At 41.1% G+C, this 14,866-nt stretch overlaps 1 protein-coding gene across 3 annotated transcripts in view; it reads right to left on the bottom strand.

The window, feature by feature from the left end:
• The window catches only part of ZFR (zinc finger RNA binding protein), an 87,881-nt gene extending 73,636 nt beyond the window's left edge, over nucleotides 1–14,245 (bottom strand). For all 3 annotated transcript variants that reach the window (XR_007410419.1, XM_025436214.3, XM_025436215.3), the window contains exons 1-2: nucleotides 14,089–14,245; nucleotides 13,692–13,791 (exon numbers count right to left, since the gene is read on the bottom strand). Coding sequence is in view for 2 of the 3 variants with exons in the window: in XM_025436214.3 (XP_025291999.1) it covers nucleotides 13,692–13,791; nucleotides 14,089–14,125 (137 nt within the window). In the remaining variant the exon portion in view is untranslated. The remainder of the gene's footprint in view (nucleotides 1–13,691; nucleotides 13,792–14,088) is intronic.
• Nucleotides 14,246–14,866: the final 621 nt, after the last annotated feature.

Genomic DNA, 14,866 nt, shown 5'->3' with positions numbered 1-14,866 from the left:
CTTTTGGAAGATAGGAATATAGTTATTTTTTAGAGTTACAAAAAGAAATTTAGGCTTAACATATAGTAATCTTATTTTTAAATGATTTAATACATATTTTTAAAAATTTGAAGACAGTAAATATTAATATAACCCACATAAACAAAAGCTCTGGGGGGTCTTCAGTAGTCCCCAAACCATAAGCTTCCAGAACTACCGTTTTATGATATAGAGCATTACTTGAGTCTATAATAATATTCATCATTCATTTTCCTGCTCTTTAAATTGTACCTTTAAACAAAAAATTTCCTTCTATTCTGTAACAGGGTAACAGTTCTCAGGAAAAATGAGTAGTGCACATGGTCGGAGCCCCAGATCTGATGCCTACAACTGTAATACACTTATCCAGGGCTCCAAATCTCCCCCTTTATCTAGTGTGCTGGTCAATACATATTTTTCTGTGTTAGCAGACATGAAAGACATTGGGAAGCAATGGCCTAGAACTCTGAAACTCCCACAAGAAACTAACACAGAAGGTGAATTAGAAAAAAGGCCATTTCCCTCTTTAAGGAAAAACTGTAAAAGAAACTTTCCTAGCTTAGCCTTAGCTAGGAGTAAAGGGGAAAGACATTTCCCCTAATAATTCTTTCTTTTTCTTTTCTTTTTTTTTTTGAGCAAGAGAGCACGTGTGCAGGCATGGGTGGGGGAGATGGAGAGAGAAAATCCTAAGTGGGCTCTACACCTAGTGTGGAGCCCAACAGGGGGTTCCATCTCATGACCCTGAGAGAGGACTTGATCCAAAATCAAGAATTGGATGCTTAACCTACTGAGCCACTGAGGTGCCCCGCACAATTCTTTACAACAAAAGTCAGCCTACCCTTAGGTTTGGGCTCTAGAATTCACCTTATCTGACTAGGAAAATTCCAAGTTAAGAAGTTAGTTTAATATCTCTGAGCTGATAATGCTTTCAGATGCCGCAAAACACATTTTCCTTAAAATGCTACAATGTTCTAAGAAACAAGATGATCCCAATAAAAACATCACAACAAATCCCATAAGGAAACAAGTTACTAGAAGCCAGAGTTTGCAGGAAAAAAAATTTGAAAAGAATGTATTAGAATTATTGGACAAAAAATATAAAATAAGTACACTTAAAAAAGTAAATAGGGGCAGGGCGCCTGGATGGCTCAGAACATTAAACGTCTGACTCTTTTTTTTTTTTTAATTTTTATTTATTTATGATAGTCACAGAGAGAGAGAGAGAGAGGCAGAGGGAGAAGCAGGCTCCATGCACCGGGAGCCCGACGTGGGATTCGATCCCGGGTCTCCAGGATCACGCCCTGGGCCAAAGGCAGGCGCCAAACCGCTGGGTCACCCAGGGATCCCTAAACGTCTGACTCTTGATCTCAGTTCAGGTCTTTTTTTTTTTTTTTTTTTAAGAATTGATTGATTGATTGATTGGGGGGGAGGGGGAGAAAAGTAGGAAGGAAAGGAGGGATGAAGGGCAGAGGAAAAGGATCTCAAGCAGGACTCCTCAGCACGGAACCCATGTTGGGCTCAATCTCAGAACCCTGAGATAATGACCTGAGCTGAAACTAGGAGTCAGATGCTTAACTGAGTCACTCAGGTAGGTGCTCCTTAGCTCAGGTCTTGATCTCAGGGTTTTGAGTTTAACCTCGCATTGGGCTCTAAGCTGGGCGTGGAACCTACTTAAACAAACAAACAAACAAACAAACAAACAGGATCCCTGGGTGGCGCAGTGGTTTAGCCCCTGCCTTTGGCCCAGGGCGCGGTCCTGGAGACCCGGATCGAGTCCCACGTCAGGCTCCCAGTGCATGGAGCCTGCTTCTCCCTCTGCCTCTCTCTCTCTCTCTGTGCGACTATCATAAAAAAAAAATATATAAATAAAATTAAAACAAAACAAAACAAAACAAACAAAAAACGGGTAAAGGGACTATCAAAACTGAGACAGCGACTAAGAGGTTGATCAAAAACAACCAGATGAAGTCTTAAAAGATCACAACTTCCAGAAATGAAATACCGTATATAAAAATAATCAGAAACTTATAAAGGCCATTACATAACTGATTAGACATGGCTGACAAAAAATTAGTGAACTAGAGAAGGATCTCCACAATTAGAATGTACACAAAGAGATGAAAAATATTAGAGGTTAAAAGATTAGGAAGGGAAAATAAAAAGTGGTAAGTTACATCTAAGTAGAATTATAAATGGAGAAATACAAACATCTAAAACAATGTCTGAGATTTCCCCAAATTAATGAAAGACAGCAACTCTCAGACTCGAGAGCCCCAAAGAAGACAAAGATGCACTGAAGGAAAAAAAAAAAGTCTCTATACTAAGTGTGACTTCTCAAGAATCAGGACGGTAAGATTAAAACAAAAACCAGAACTGTTACCAGTAGACCCATATTAAAAGACATTTTTAAAGATTTCCTTTAGGAAGGATGAAAATGACTCAGGATGAATAAATGTTATATTTAAAAAGTGGTAAATAGGGCAGCCCGGGTGGCTCAGTGGTTTAGCACCGCCTTCAGCGCAGGGTGTGATCTTGGAGACCTGGGATGGAGTCCCACATCGGGCTCCCTGCATGGAGCCTGCTTCTCCCTCTGCCTGTGTCTCTGCCTTTCTTTCTCTCTGCGTCTCTCATGAATAAATAAATAAAAATCTTTAGTAAAAAAAAGTAGATAAAATAAAAAGTGGTAAATATGAAGGTAAATTTAAGTAATTGCTGACGGGACACCTGTGTGGCTCAGCGACTGAACGTCTGTCTTTGGCTCAGGGTGTGATCCCAGAGTTCCAGGATTGAGTCCCGCATCAGACTCCCAATGGAGAGCCTGCTTCTCCCTCTGCCTATGTCTCTGCCTCTCTCTCTGTCTCTCATGAATAAATAAATCTTTAAAAAGAAAATAAGTAATCACTGACTATATATAAAATAACGGTGTTATTTAACCAACAATGACTGGTTGTGGGGTTAAGAAAATTCTAAATATTGTATAATAGCACAAAAATCAGAATTAAGATTGATCAAGGTTAAAGTATGTTAAGTGTTTGTATTATTTAGGAAGGAAAAGATAATGGATTAACTTTAGACTGATATACTCATGCTAAGTTTCTAGAGGAACTACTATAAAACAAACAATGTTTAACTTCGGACCTATAGAAGGAATGAGAAAAAGTCACCATCAAGAAAATGTAGATGACTTCTGTCACCCACATTACTGAATGTTTCTTCTCTCCTGGGAAACATTCTGTGTGTGTGCATCATTTCCAATTTTGGATAAAATGGCAAAGTAATTTATAGACAAGAGACTTTCCTTTTTCATGGCATACAAAATACAATGTGATCTTTTCATTAGTTCAACTGAATGTTCAAATTGTTAGACTTTTCTGTTTTCCAGGTCAAATTATGGAATTTTATGTGTCTACCAAATTACTGACAGATTTTTATCTTTTTTAAAAAATATTTTGTTTATTTATTTGAGAGCAGGAGAGCAAGAGTGGGGTGAGGGGTAGAGGGAGTAGCAGACTCCCCAACGAGCAGGGAGCCCAACTCAGGGCTCAATCTTGGGACTCTGGGATCATGACCTGACCCCAAGGCAGATGCTTAAACGACTGAGCCACCCAGGCGATCTCTGAAATATTTTTCTTTAAATTACATTTAATATTTTATTATGCTGAAAACAATGCAAAATTAAACTTCCTAATAGAATCACCCCAAAGACAAACCATCTTTATTCTGTACACTTGCTATTATATGCCATGCTCCCATTAACCTTTACAATGCTATCAAAATAGTAACTATCATAGAATTTTAGTAGAAACTTAACTTTCTTCTAAAAACTGAACAGGGATCCCTGGGTGCTCAGTGGTTGAGCATCTGCCTTTGGCTCAGGGCGTGGTCCTGGAGTTCTGGGATTGAGTCTCACATCAGGCTCCCTGCATGGAGCCTGTTTCTCCCTCTGCCTGTGTCTTCTCTCTTTCTCTCATGAATGAATAAATAAATAAATCTTTAAAAAAATAAAAATAAAAATAAATAAATTTGGAATGATCAATCTTTTCCTTTCTATACCATCTATTTCTTCCCAAATTATCTTTGAATACATACATGCCTTCAGCATCTGTCTACTAACGAATTGTATGAAGTAAATTTTGGTGCATAAACATCGCAAAAGATGAAAGAATGCTGCTACACACACTTTTAGCAAATTGAGATGTTTGAGATCTTGTCACAGAATATTACATAATAAAGTCATTCTTGTTGGCTGGATAAAAATACCATATTTACTTTATCATTAGAAAAACTTTATCTTTCACTCACTGATTCCTGAGTTAAAAAAAAAAAAATTCACAGAGGACACTGTACCTGAAGATTTTTAGTCTGAGATTTTGCTTTTATAATCAATTTCACAGGCAGGCTAGTGGTTCAGCGGTTTAGCGCCGCCTTCAGCCCAGGGCGTGATCCTGGAGACCTGGGATTAAGTCTCAAATCAGGCTCCCTGCATGGAGCCTGCTTCTCCCTCTGCCTGTGTCTCTGCCTCTCTCTCTGTGTCTCATGAATAAATAAATAAATAAAAACAAAAACAAAAAAACTCTACATTAGTCTAGAGTGATGCTGTTTTTTGCGTTCATGTTACTTACTAATTGTCAAACATCTTCCTGTGTTTTCTTTTTTGCCAACACGGACAGAGTATGAACAACTTGGAATCAAGTGTGTTGAAGGAAAAAGCTAAAAGCTAACTATAAAGGTAGTGTGTGCCTCTTCTTTCTTTCATACTATCTTTAAAGATGCAAAAATTTGGGCAATGCAATGTCTTCCAATTATTTCACTATTGTATCATCCTTCTGATTCCAACATTCCTCCATTTTTCTATCGTATTAGTCTTTTTCAGGGTGGTTGGCAATAAGTTACAAGAGGACATAATTCCTAAGATAATGAAATAGCAAAATGTTTCAAGACTGGGAAAAATAAAACCCATTTTCCAATTATCATATGGTAAATCTTAGACTTATAAAAAGGATCCAATGGATCCATACAGTAACTGGAGGAAAAAATGAATTTTATTAACACTTTTGAAAATAAGGTTTTCTTTGGAAGACCTCTAAGAAAGAGGTTATGAAATGTCAATCCTTTTAACTATTTTGTAAATAAAACTGCTCAAAAAAGAAATTCACCAACTACAGGGTACAATAAAAGCTAATAGATACCATAAGGTAATTAAACCAAAGTGCCCCATAATTTTCTAAACTCAAGAAAAAATTTTCCAGCTAAAGATATGATACCCACACACTAAAGGAGATGAAAAACAAAACAAAACTAAAAATAGCCTCCAGGCACTTAAGGTCAGTTTTTATTGTCAAATGTTTTACAAACTTTCCGGGAATATTTTCAGAAGTTTTTTGATTTTATAAATGTGAATAAGGAATTATAAATGTGTAAAATAAGGTTCTGAATTTCTTAAAGTTAGGATAACCAGATATTCTGAAAGTAATGGATAGCCAATGAAGATTTTAAGCACAAGAGTGCTGAGCTGAATTCACATTTTATGAAGAGCAGTCTGTTTATAGTAAAAAATGGTTTGGGATGGGTAGGACTTGGGAGAGTGAGAGAAGCTATAAAGCCATCTTCATAAATCACAGCATTCTTTGCCCTCATCTATATGGTTATTGTTTAAAAGGCTTTTGTGGGATCCCTGGGTGGCGCAGCGGTTTGGCGCCTGCCTTTGGCCCAGGGCGCGATCCTGGAGACCCGGGATCGAATCCCACGTCGGGCTCCCGGTGCATGGAGCCTGCTTCTCCTTCTGCCTATGTCTCTGCCTCTCTCTCTCTCTCTCTCTGTGTGACTATCATAAATAAATAAAAATTAAAAAAAAAAAAAAAAAAGGCTTTTGTATTGTTTTTCCTATCAAAAGTATTAGAGTTCTTCAAATTTCTTTTCGAAAACATTCCCATTTAAAGCTACCATATCAATGTATTTTATAGTATTTTCCCAGAAATAAAAAAAAGAATATATATATATATTTTTAAAAGATTTTATTTATTCATGAGACACACACACACACAGAGGCAGAGACACAGGCAGAGGGAGAAGCAGGGAGCCTGACGTGGGACTCGATCCCAGGACTCCAGGATCACACTCTAGGCTGAAGGCAGGCGCCAAACCACTGAGCCACCCATGGATCCCCAAGAATTAATATTTTATTTTCATTTAATTGATCTTCAAAAACAGTACTTCCCAATACGTTAAGCCCCTTTGATCTCTAGGGCCCTCAAGAATTTATTTGAATACGAAATTAGATCACAAAAAATTTTTTTTGAGCCCCCAGTACCAAGGTATGTGGGCAGAAAAGCAGGTTTCTAGCAAGGATCTATCTATGACACAGGGAGTGAAGTTAACCCTATCTACCCCACAGTGAGGCTGGAGAAGTGAGAAGGCCTTTCCCTATATGGATGCTGTGCATGCCCTACTGGAGACCACAAAACTTATTTTAAGCAAAATTTCATGCTAGTTTTTCTGTAGTTCCTAATAATTAGATTTTTCGTTTTCCTAGAATGGCCACCCATTAAAATTACATCAATAATTTGGTAACTATCGAGTCCTTAATCTAGCCTCTCCAAAGCCCTAACATTGATTACTACCTCTCTTCCTGTGGTTTTTATGACATTACATCTCACAGCTCTCCACCTACCCTGTATTTCTTACCTGACCCTACCTGAAACACAGATGTTCCCCAAGTTTGCAACCATGGCTCTATTTTTTTTTCTTTCATTCATTCAAAGATGTTTACTAAATGACGTATGCCAGACACTGTACTTTTTTCTGGTTTCGTCCATACTCAACAGCTATAATTGGTGGGGGAGGATCACTACCATATGAATTGATACCTAGATTTATACTACCAATGCTGATTTCCCCCCTCCTTTTTCAAAGATTGTATTTATTTATTCATGAGAGACACAAGGAGAGAGAGGCAGAGACATAGGCAGGGGGAGAAAGCAGGCTCCATGCAAGGAGCCCTATGAGGGACTCAATCCCGGGACTCCAGGACCACGTCCTGGGCCGAAGGGAGGTGCCAAACCACTAAGCCACCTAGGGATCCCTATGCAGTTCTTTTTATATATATTACATTTCAACATAAAAAAATTAAAAACCTTAATCCTTTGAAGGTACAGTATTATCTTCAAATTAAAGATGAAGAAACTTAAGTATCCAGAGACTGTTTGCCTACTGACAAATGGCAAGTAGTATAGGGAACCAGGATTTGGCTCAGATAGTCTGATTTCAAAGCCCATCCACTCTCAGTCATGTCAAGGATCATAAATTTCTGTCCTGGCTCAACACATTCATTTCCTTTGCCTAAAATGATCTTCTCTCAGGGCGCCTGGGTGGTTCAGTTAAGCGTCTGCCTTTGGCTCAGGTCATGATCCCAGGGTTCTGGGATCAAGCCCCATCAATGGGCTCCCTACTCAGTGGGAAGCCTGCTTCTCTCCCGCTCTCCCTGCTTGTGCTCTCTCATCCTCTCTCTCAAATAAATGAAATCTTAAAAAAAAACACACTCAATTTTCAGAAAGAAAGACCATGAAGTGTACCTCAAACTCCATAGTCAGAATCCTCCAATTCCCCATTTCATTATTTCATTAAAACTCAGGTATGATCATTATCATGGCATGGTTGGTTATTTTTGGGTCTCTCTCTCCTCACGCTCATCCCACAGAAATGCAAACTCCTAAGTGCAGGGACTACACATATTGTAGATGTTCATTAAATACTTTGTGTTACTCCCTAAAAAGGTATTTTAACATACATATATACGAGAAGACTACAGACTATTTAATAGAAGACTATTAAAACAAAAAAGCCCAATGTAATCTTTCACAAATTTGTCCTCTACAAGCATGAATTAAAGAGCTATACTGCACACAGCTTTCATACAACACTAAGAAATGCTATACTCTGAACAGTTACCCTAATTCTGATATAGGAGTGCCAAGGACAATTTATGACAGAGCACAGGTGTATTCCACACCTTTAATCATGTTTTTTTTTTTTTTTTTAAGATTTTATTTATTTATTCATGAGAGACACACACACACACACAGAGAGGCAGAGACACAGGCAGAGGGAGAAGCAGGCTCCATGCAGAGAGCCCGATGTGGGACTCGACCCAGGAACTCCAGGATCATGCCCTGGGAGGAAGGCAGGCGTTAAACCGCTGAGCCACCCAGGCGTCCCTTTAATCATGTATCTAATTCTAGCATACTTTGTCAATTATTACACTTACAAGATGAAGGTATGTCTTTTGTTTAACCTGACGGAGTTCCTCTAAAAAATAATTTGGCTGGTTTTACAAACAGGTCTATTTAAATGGCTATATATTATAATCCAACTGTTCATAAGCATAATTCTATCTCTGGGATCTCTATTTTAATCCAGTGATCTATTTGTCTATCCCTGTACCAATTAACACCACATTCTCCTATTGAATAAAGTTTGGGTATGTGATAACACAAGATCTTCCTTGTCATATGTTATGACTACTTTTGGACAAAAACTACCTTCATTACCAACATTAGAATCTCTTTGTTACCCCCCAAAAACTTGTGATTTTTACTGGAATTACATTAAATATATAGATTACTTCAGAGAAAACTGGTAACTTGACGGTATTTTTTTCACTCCACGAACCCAGCTCATCTTCTTACTTATGTCGTCTTTCATGGCCTTTATATCCTAATGTATTTTTTCCTTAAGTGTTCTGCATATCTCATTAGTTTATTCTACTATTAAGTGGAAGGCTTTGTAACTGTATAAAAAAAGATTTAATTTGAAATTTTTATTAACCCAATATTGCTGAAACAGTAATGTTACCAATTTCTGCCTGATCTTAGATCCAGAAAATTTGCTGAATGCTTATTATTTCTTGTATTTTTGTCTGTAGCTCGCAAATAAAATACTCATGTTGCTTGCAAATAAATTTCCTTCCTTCCCCATTAAACTGACATGGAAATTGAGAGCCATCAATTGCTATTCAAGTACCTACTTTTAAAACATTTTACTTAAAAAAAAAAAAAAATTCTACTTTGAGGTTATGAAGCTCGCTATAAAAGTGTATGAAGACATCAACTAAGAAGTTCCTTTAGAATCTTTAGAGTATTACTCAAATACCTATACTTTATAGAAAACTGACATTGGTAAAATGCCTACTGAAAATGAGGCACTAGGGCAGAAAGTTTATATAATCTTCACCTGAAGGAAAGTTAACTGAGGGGACAGTCTCAGAAACATGAAGTGATTTGGCCCAGTGACTGATGGGATAGAGCCAGAATTAAAATCCGAAGCCCCACAAGCTCCAAATTCATGTTCTTCTCATTAGAGTATACTGTAAAGCCATTTATGAAGCACAAACATACACCGTAAATACTCTATACAGGAGTATTTTGGCTCATACTACTTTTAAGGCTATTAATAACACAGACAGGAAATATCAATATAACAGCTGCAATTCTTTTAGAAAATTTTCATTATCTTAAACTCATTCATGCAATATGAATCCTAAGATCTCTGATTCAACAATGAAAGAGCTGATATAATTAGCAGTTGCAGAATTTTTTTCCGTAGAGCCAGTAAATTTCCATCACCATGATTGGTTTCAAAAACCTGTTCACCTGGTTTTTCACCTTCCTTTTCTACCTTACTAGTATTACTCTTCTTTCAAGACATTCTTAACACTACATTCAAAGTAAAAAAGGAAGAGAAGGGAAAAAAAGAAAAACTCACCAGCTAATCAGCCTACCCAAGTTACCTTAGTGATGTGAAGAAATAATTATCCTTTAGGAATGGAGGTACTAAAGATACCTTAAGAATCATGGGATGAGATGCCTTCTTTTCAACTAGCTGATGCTTAAAGTACTGTCCAGAAAACAGTAAAGATCCACTTAAACATGTACCATTTAACAATACTTTAAGGCTAAGACTCTAACAATATGGTGTAATTATTTTGCATCTTTATACAATCTCTACCCTAAAGCCTTTGAATTCAATAAATACTAGATATAAAAAGATTTTTAAAAAGTTGCCAAATGTTTTTTTTCAAGTGGCTAACTTTATTGAAGTTATTCAATGACACTAAGAGTTATATAGAGGACAAAGAAAATTAGTTTAATTAAGCATAAACTAAAGATTTAGGTTACCTAGGTAACATACAAGTAGCTTGATTAGATAGAAAGATGACAAGGAATTGCTATGTCCAAGGCTTTTCTAAGGAACACTTAAAGGGAAACTGCTTAAAATTCTCAAATGTTATTAATAGTGGAATATAATGGGGTTACTTTACATTTATATATGTATATACATACATACATACACACACACACACACACATATATATATACACATATATATTTGTATATGCCACAAATCCCTCTCTAAAAGTTAAGATAAATGCCTAGGAGAACTTCTGTATCACCGCCAATGAAAGAGTTAAAAAAAAAAGATTTTGAGCTTCTGAAACTATCAGAAAGCTTTTTTTCTGGATTATCTTTGAGGCTTACCTTTCCCCACATTCTTTGCTACCCTAAGTCCTCCTAACTGTTGAAATACTTTTCCCCAAGATTACAAAATTAGATTTATCTGAAAGTCTATCTTCTCAAACAAAAAAGGTAACTCCACAAAAGTAGGTTACCTACCCAACCAAGTCCCCTTTCTGCCATGAAGCCATCCTATTTTTTCATCATACTTGAGATCTGCTTTGTCCTGTGCCCTACAATTTAATTCTACCAGAAACACATACAAATTAATACTTTAAAATAAATATTTTGATTTATTTCTAAGGAGAAAATGCACATGAAAGGTCAGAAAATGAAAAGATTGCATTTGCAAGAATGGCAAATGGGCATAATAGATTTACTTAAAAAGTACAAAAAGAAAAATATTCAGTAGCTGATGAAACATGCAGCACAAAGACTAAATAAATGCTAATCACAAAAATATTTAATGTGCATTATACAAATTAAAAACTTGGGTTTTCTAGAAGTTAGCAGTTAGAAGTAGCAGAATTTATAGCCTTACATAGCTATGACCAAGAAAACTAAGAACCAGAAAGCAATGTGGACTTAGGTTACTTTCAGTTATCTGTATTCAATGACAAATGTAGCAACCACTCACATCATCCACATGTAAATGCTTAAAATTTCTCCAAGTTTGCATCCTTTAAAACAAACAACAACAATAAAACTTGCAAACTAAGCTTTGGCTTCTGTCTAAAAGTTACATTATAGCGATTTCTAGTCGGTAAGAAAAATAAGCATCATCACTGCATTTTTTGCATACCCTTTTAATTAATGCTACTTCTCTTCCTTGAGCCAAACTATTAGCATTATTGGGCCTGATTTCTTTCCATTGAAACCAGACAACTTTCCATGTACTATACCCAAGGACAGAGCATATTAAGGATTAGTTTTGCTGACATATGTATACATAAATTAGTCAAAAGATTAGTCCCTCCCTCAGAGGTATACAAAGCAAGATATTTAGTAATTTGGATGGTTGTTACAGTTTACAGAAACTTGATGAGATTCAAAGCCAAAGAAAAAATTAAACACAGAAATTCTGTACTAGTTTTCTATGCTGGGATAAAAGACATGTAACTGTTTTATCAAAATAATGATTAAGTATCTTTAAAAGTTGGCATTTCCTGCCCCATATCTATCTTTAGGTTTGGACTAGAAAAAAATACTTCAAGACTGCAGAACCCACTAGATTTTCAGTAAATACTCCCAAAATCTATCACTCTGCCCATAGTAACAACAAAAAATACTGTGTAAAACAAGTCACATTTTTTAATGGTTAAATACAGCTTTGTCTAGAACACACAGTACTTGGTAGCACAGGATTTATGGCACAGATGCTGATTAGCTATCTTGTTTCCCAGAAAAAGAAAATGGCTTGATTTTTTTTCTCTCCCCACAAACATTAGCTCTAAAAGGTTTTATTAAAGTAACTGACACTATTAGTTTATCACCACTTATAAGCAAAGAATTTGTTAATGTCTGAAAAGCCCCGAGATTTTGCCCCAATTATTTGTCATCTCAGTCCTTTTTCTGGAGTAGGTCTCAAGATAAAACAGATTTGTAAAAAAATGCCACATGCGTTCAAAATAATTATAAAAATTTAATACCAATTTTGTAAACATAACACACATTTACACATTTTAACAGCTCTTAAAATCAATATGGTCTTAAGCATTGTATCATACTGGCAGCAATTTTTTTAATGATACATAAAATAAAGTGACAAATAAATGGCATCTTAGAAGTCCACGAAATATGGCAACTTTCTTAGAATTACAAGCTTTTACCCAAGAAGGTAGCCCAATATCTCATTCTACCGATGAGGATGATGAAAGCCCAAATAAGTATGCCCCAACGTCATACAATCAAGAGCAAAAAGGACACGGAAGCCGGGTCTTCTGATGCCCAGTGATGCCCTCCCTTTCCATTACACAACCTAACACTTGAAGCTAATGAGATGAAAAAATTACCTGGGTTTAACCAAATAGCTAACACACAGATATCTAATATGATCTCTCTATAAAAAGCTTGGTACTCAGGGACCCTGTAGATTTATGGCCTGAATCTGAAGGTCTCAGACTGACTCAAAAAGGACAACGATCACAAAAACAAAACAAAACCAAAACCAAAAAACTAGCATCTTTTTTCTCTTTTGATAAGATGCATAATGAGCTTCAGAAATTAGAGCTCCCCTGAAGGTAGAGATTTCATCGGATGCATCACAGTTAAGTCAGTATAATCTCACTTGCACACACCTCCACACCCCCACCCCCGGAAAACCTCACGAGAAAGACCCGCCAAGGGGAATTATTACCGCACTCCCCCCTCCAGGCCCCCCCGCCCCCCAGCCTAAACTCAATAGTCAGAACAAGGCCATGGATTCATTTATCTGCACTGGAAACTTCGCACATCTTTTCCGGTCTACCAACTACAAATTCACAGGTGGTTGGTATGTTTACATCTCTCCCTGGAGGAAAAACTAAAGGAAGCCCATGAACGTGGTGACACCCGCGGTTTGTCTGCAGGCTCCGAGTGGAGGGACGGGAGGCGGCGGCGGCGGCGGCGGCGAAGGCACCCGAGAAAAACGACACGTTCTCTGGGCTCTGGGGGCCGCAGCACCGGGCGAGGACCGGCGTAGAGGCCGGCTGGCAGCGCGCCTCGGCACTCCCCTTCGCCCACCCGCCCCGCTCCGCCAGCGGGAGGGGCTCGGGGGTGGGGGCCGGCCGGGCGGGGCGGAGACCGGGGGCGCGGGGGGGCATCCGAGCCGCGGCCTCCGTCCCTCCCTCGCCGGCCGGGCGGGGGTGGCGGCCGGGCTGCGAGGCCGCGCGGGAGGCCATTTTAGCTGCGGGGCCGCCGAAAGCCGCGGCGGCCTCCACGTCCCACACCTCGGGGCTCGCCGGCTCCCGCGCCCAGCGGGGGCCGCTCCCCGCCGCGGGGCCGGGCGGGCCGGGCCGGGCCGGGCCGGGCCGGAGCGCGCGGGGCGGCGAGGCCGCGCGGGGCCGGGCCTGCGTGGGGCCGGGGACTCGGGGCCGCCGGGCGGGGGCCGGCGCGGGGGCGTCGTGTGGCCGGGATCCGGGCGGAAGGGCGAGCAGGGGGGAGAGGGAGAGGGCGGGGAGCCGTTACCTATACTGGGCCGCAGCCGCCGCCGCCGCCGCCCCGCTGTGGGTGAATCCAAAGTAGTTGCCGGTCGCCATTTTGGCATCTTCCCCCAGCCGGCTGGGCACTGCGGCGGGCACGGAGAGTCGGGTCCCATGGCGGGAGGAGAGGCGCGGTGGGGCACAGACGCCGAGCGAGGGAAAGGGAGAGAGAGAGGCGCCGTGAGAAGCCGCCCTCGCCGGGCCGGGCCGGGGCCGCGGCCGCGCCGCCTCCCCCTCCCGCCTCGCACTCCCTCACTCACTCGCACGCCCCGGTGGCGGCCGCCGCCTCCTCCCCGGAGCCAGCCCCAACCCCCGCGCCTCCCCGCGGCCCCGGGGCGGGGAAGGGGCCGGGCAGGGCCCTCGGCGGGACACATTATACTCACCATAGGTGAAAGAAACTACAGGGCATATGGGAATCATGGGCTCGGGCTGCTGCTGCTGAACTCTGAACTCTCACCCACTGCCTCCCTCCTCTGCCCCGCTCCTCCTCAGCGGAGAACAGACCGCCGCCTCCCGCCGCACTGCGCACGCGCCCCCCCGCGCGCGGCACCCTGGGAGATGTAGTCCCGGCCGCCTTCGCGGCTCGGGCGGGCGCGTGCCGGGCCTTGGCCGAGGCGGGTCCCGGGGACCGGCGGGCGAAGGCCGGCTCGCGCTCCTCCGAGGTGGGGGCGTCGGGGAAGCCGCAGGCGGGGCGACAGAGGAGCGTGCGAGGAGCGCCTCGCCCTGCGGTGGGGGGCGGGGGAATCGGGGAGAACGACCAGGAGTGACGTGTGTCAGCCTTCCCTTCTTACTTGTCACTCTTTCACTTTTGCGTGTGCAAATGTTCTCTACCTTGCAGTCCTCGCTTGGTCGCTTCTCGTTAGAGTTTGAGCTGGACTAATGTGGATGCTTCCTCCTTGGCCTCCTCCCTTCTCGTTCCTAGCCTCAAAATTGGGGAGGGAAAGACGGGGGAGGAGAGAAAAAGAATGCTAGGGGGGCAGCCCGGGTGGCTCAGCGGTTTAGCACTGCCTTCGGCCCAGGGTGTGGTCCTGGAGACCCGGGATCGAGTCCCACGTCGGGCTCCCTGCGTGGAGCCTGCTTCTCCCTCTGCCTGTGTCTCTGCCTCTCTCTCTCTGTGTCTCTCATGAATAAATAAATAAAATCTTAAAAAAAACAAAAACA

Source organism: Canis lupus, chromosome 4 (genome assembly GCF_003254725.2).
Source record: "Canis lupus dingo isolate Sandy chromosome 4, ASM325472v2, whole genome shotgun sequence".
Classification (NCBI taxonomy): Eukaryota; Metazoa; Chordata; class Mammalia; order Carnivora; family Canidae; genus Canis; species Canis lupus.
Note: the sequence above shows the minus strand (reverse complement) of the source record. Positions and strands in the feature narration are given on the sequence as shown.